General features: G+C 67.8%; 2 protein-coding genes across 2 annotated transcripts; one reads left to right on the forward strand and one right to left on the reverse strand.

The window, feature by feature from the left end:
* Positions 1–301: 301 nt before the first annotated feature.
* On the reverse strand, positions 302–1592 carry EMIHUDRAFT_77465 (hypothetical protein; the record flags this gene model as incomplete). Its single annotated transcript, XM_005757128.1, has 4 exons — positions 302–386; positions 630–754; positions 1050–1089; positions 1306–1592. Coding segments are annotated over 4 exons (537 nt in total), but the record flags the coding sequence as incomplete, so codon positions are not given.
* A 320-nt stretch (positions 1593–1912) lies between these two features.
* EMIHUDRAFT_460234 (hypothetical protein) lies at positions 1913–2958 on the forward strand (the record flags this gene model as incomplete). Its single annotated transcript, XM_005757129.1, has 3 exons — positions 1913–2628; positions 2766–2861; positions 2932–2958. Exons 1-3 carry the CDS (start codon positions 1987–1989, stop codon positions 2956–2958), a joined length of 765 nt encoding a protein of 254 aa, XP_005757186.1. The 5' UTR covers positions 1913–1986.
* Between the last annotated feature and the right edge of the window lie 45 nt (positions 2959–3003).

Genomic DNA, 3003 nt, shown 5'->3' on the forward strand with positions numbered 1-3003 from the left:
TTGCCCGCGTCGAGTGTGGCGGACCTACGTGCGGATACGCAAACATCGGGGTGGGAAGACGGTCTTGTGCAGTGTGTTGAGAGCACCGCGTGAATACGGGGGGCTGCGAATACAGTGGATACAGCGGAATACCACCGAAAACGGCTGAATACAAGAACACGTATTCCGCTTCTGGGGTGTGGCGGACATGACCACGAGCTTGAGGTCTGGCCGCTGGATGGCGACCTCCTTGATGAGGCCTAGCAGGCCGGCACAATCTCGCGTGATCTCGCGTCTCTCTCGGGCGGGAGGAGCCCGGGGCCTCCTCGGCGGCGCCGAAGAGAATGTCGGTCGAGAGAGTTCGCTCGTGCGCCTCGTCCAGGATCACGGCTGCGTACCTATAATAGCTAAGTACGAGTTAAGTACTAGCTCACTCACTAGGATCACGGCTGCGTACCTGGACGCACAGCCGCGGCTGGGGTGGAAGACTGTTGCGAGTCGGTTCTGTGAGTCCTCTCCACACCGCTCGAGCGGCGGTCTCACGAGTCATGTGCCCCCCCCCCCCCCCTTCTCATCTCGAGTCTGCACACCGCTCGAGCAGCGGGTCCGCCATCGCCTAGTAGACGGGGTGGCCTCCTCTCACATCACACACAAGGCCCGGTGGGCGAGCGGTCTGAGCGTGGCATCTCGCCTCGCGCAGCAGCATGCCGTCGGTCATGTACTTGAGGATCGTCTTTGTGCCCGTCATGTCCTCGAACCGGATGGTGTACCCCACCTGTGTACCACACCCCGTCCTCACGTCTCGAACCGGCCGCTATCAGACACATCAACGAGGCTCCCATCTCTGGCAATCTCTGGCCATCGCTGGCTGCTGCTCTGGTCACTCGCAACCGCTGCCACCACCGCCACCGCCGTTACCGCCGCCACCGCCGCCATTACCACCACCACCGCTGCTGGCTGCTGCCGTTGCCGCCACTGCTGCCGTTGCCGCCACTGCTGCCGCTGCCGCTACCGCCGCTGCTGCTGCTCCCGCTGCTGCGGCTGCTGCTAATGCTGCAGCGGCGGCGAACCTCCTCGCCGAGCTCGACGTCCATCTCCTCGGCGACGCGCCTGCGCGGCGCGAGGATGCGTCGCCTCAGCTGAAGGGGAGCGGGACAGCGGGACAGCGGGACAGCGGGACAGCGGGACAGCGGGACAGCGGGACAGCGGGACAGCGGGACAGCGTGAGAGCGTGAGAGCGTGAGAGCGTGAGCGTGAGAGCGTGAGAGCGTGAGAGCGTGAGAGCGGGAGAGCAGGAGAGCGGGAGAAGCCGCAGCGGCGGCGCACTTGGACACCGACATCGCGGCGACGCGGCGCGGCTGGGTGCACGCGACCATGCGCTTGCCGCGCGTGACGCCCGTGTCCACCATGAACGACGGGATCTGCGTCGTCTTTCCCGAGCCCGTCTCGCCAACCAGCACCATCGTCTGGTTCTTGCGCATCATCTCGAAAAACTCGTCCTTCTGCTCCCACACGGGCAGCCGCTTGCGCGTCTCGAGGATCTCGTAGAACCGCCTCGAGTACGGCCGGTTCGTGTATGGGTTGACGCCCGTGCCGGAAGCCGTCGAGGCCATCAGGCCGCTACAAGCGTGCGCGGCGGGTGAGCGGGCGGCGTTGCGGCGGTCGCGGCGGTCGCGGGATCGGGCGGTCGCGGGGAGCGGCGGCGGGGCGGGCGGCACGCCTGGTATCACCCACGTCCAGCTTGCGCTTCTGCCCAGAGGCCTGCATTCGGTTGCTCTCCGCTGGCCCCTGCTGCGCCGCAGCGTACGCGTCGACTCCGGAAGAGACCCCGGAAATTTTCTTTTCTCGTTTCTCAATTTTAGCGCGAGTTCTTTCTGCGGGCAAAACGAGAAACTCGCCAGGTTTCGTAGCAAGACCCGGAGGAGGGTTGCAGGCGCCCGGAGGAGAGGCAGCTCTTGTGCGCTTGTGCCGAGTACCTCTCTCACAGCACACTGACACGAGAGGGCGATGTCGGGCTTCGCCCCCTTTAAGCCCTCGGAGCTGAACAAGGAGGCCCGCGAGAGCATGCAGCAGAGCGGCTCGCTCATCCCGTCGCAGTCCCGCCTCAGCATCCCTCCGCCACCGCCGCCGGGAGGCCCTCCCGCAGGCGCCGATCCGTACGACCGCTTCGGCTCACTGCCCGGCTTCGAGTCTGGGGACTCCGCCGCCGCGGACGCGCCGGCGGCGGTCGGCATGTCTGAGGCGGAAGTGCGGCTCGCCAGCGGCATTCCGCCGCCGCCGCCGCCCGGCGGGCCGCCTTCCGGGATGCGCCCGCCACCGCCGCCGCCCAGTGGTCCTCCGGGCGGGAAGAGGCCGCGCGAGGCGGACTGGGTGGAGGCGGGCTCGGACGAGGGGTCGGACGAGGAGCTCGACCTGCGGGGCGGCGGCGTCGGGTCGTGCCCGCTGCCCGCCATCGGCAGCGCGCCCCCAAACTCGACCGAGGAGTGGGCGAGCGTGCACGACACGCCCGCGCTGCACAACATGCTGCAGGAGGACCGGGCCGAGGCGGAGAGGTCGCACCCGGACGTGCACCCGCTCCCGCCTGGCGCCTTCGACCTGCCCGGCCGCGTCGTCAAGCTCTCTGCGCTCGAGGAGTCGGCCGCAACAGAGGCGCCTCGCTGCTGCCTCTGCTCCGTCGCCCTGCTCCCTCTCTCTCTCTCTGCTCCGTCGCTCTGCTCCCTCGCTCTGCTCCGTCGCTCTGCCCCCCTCCCCCATTGACGAGATTACCCGAGATCGCGCCACCGCAGGCCCTCGACGCGCCCTTCTCGAACAGCACGCGCACCGGCCGGGCTAGTCGCGGCCCACTGGCCGGCCCGCGGGGCGGCCTTCGTGGGCTGGAGGAGGTTCCGCCGGGGGGTGGGCTTCCCCCCCGAAAGGCGACTAGACGCTTCTTTGAGGTTGCGGACCGGGAAGGAGGAGGAAGATTTGCTCCAGAACTAACCCGGTTTCTGCTTCCGCCTAAGTTGTTTCCTACACTCTGCTCTC

Source organism: Emiliania huxleyi, assembly GCF_000372725.1.
Source record: "Emiliania huxleyi CCMP1516 unplaced genomic scaffold EMIHUscaffold_929, whole genome shotgun sequence".
Lineage (NCBI taxonomy): Eukaryota > Haptophyta > Isochrysidales > Noelaerhabdaceae > Emiliania > Emiliania huxleyi.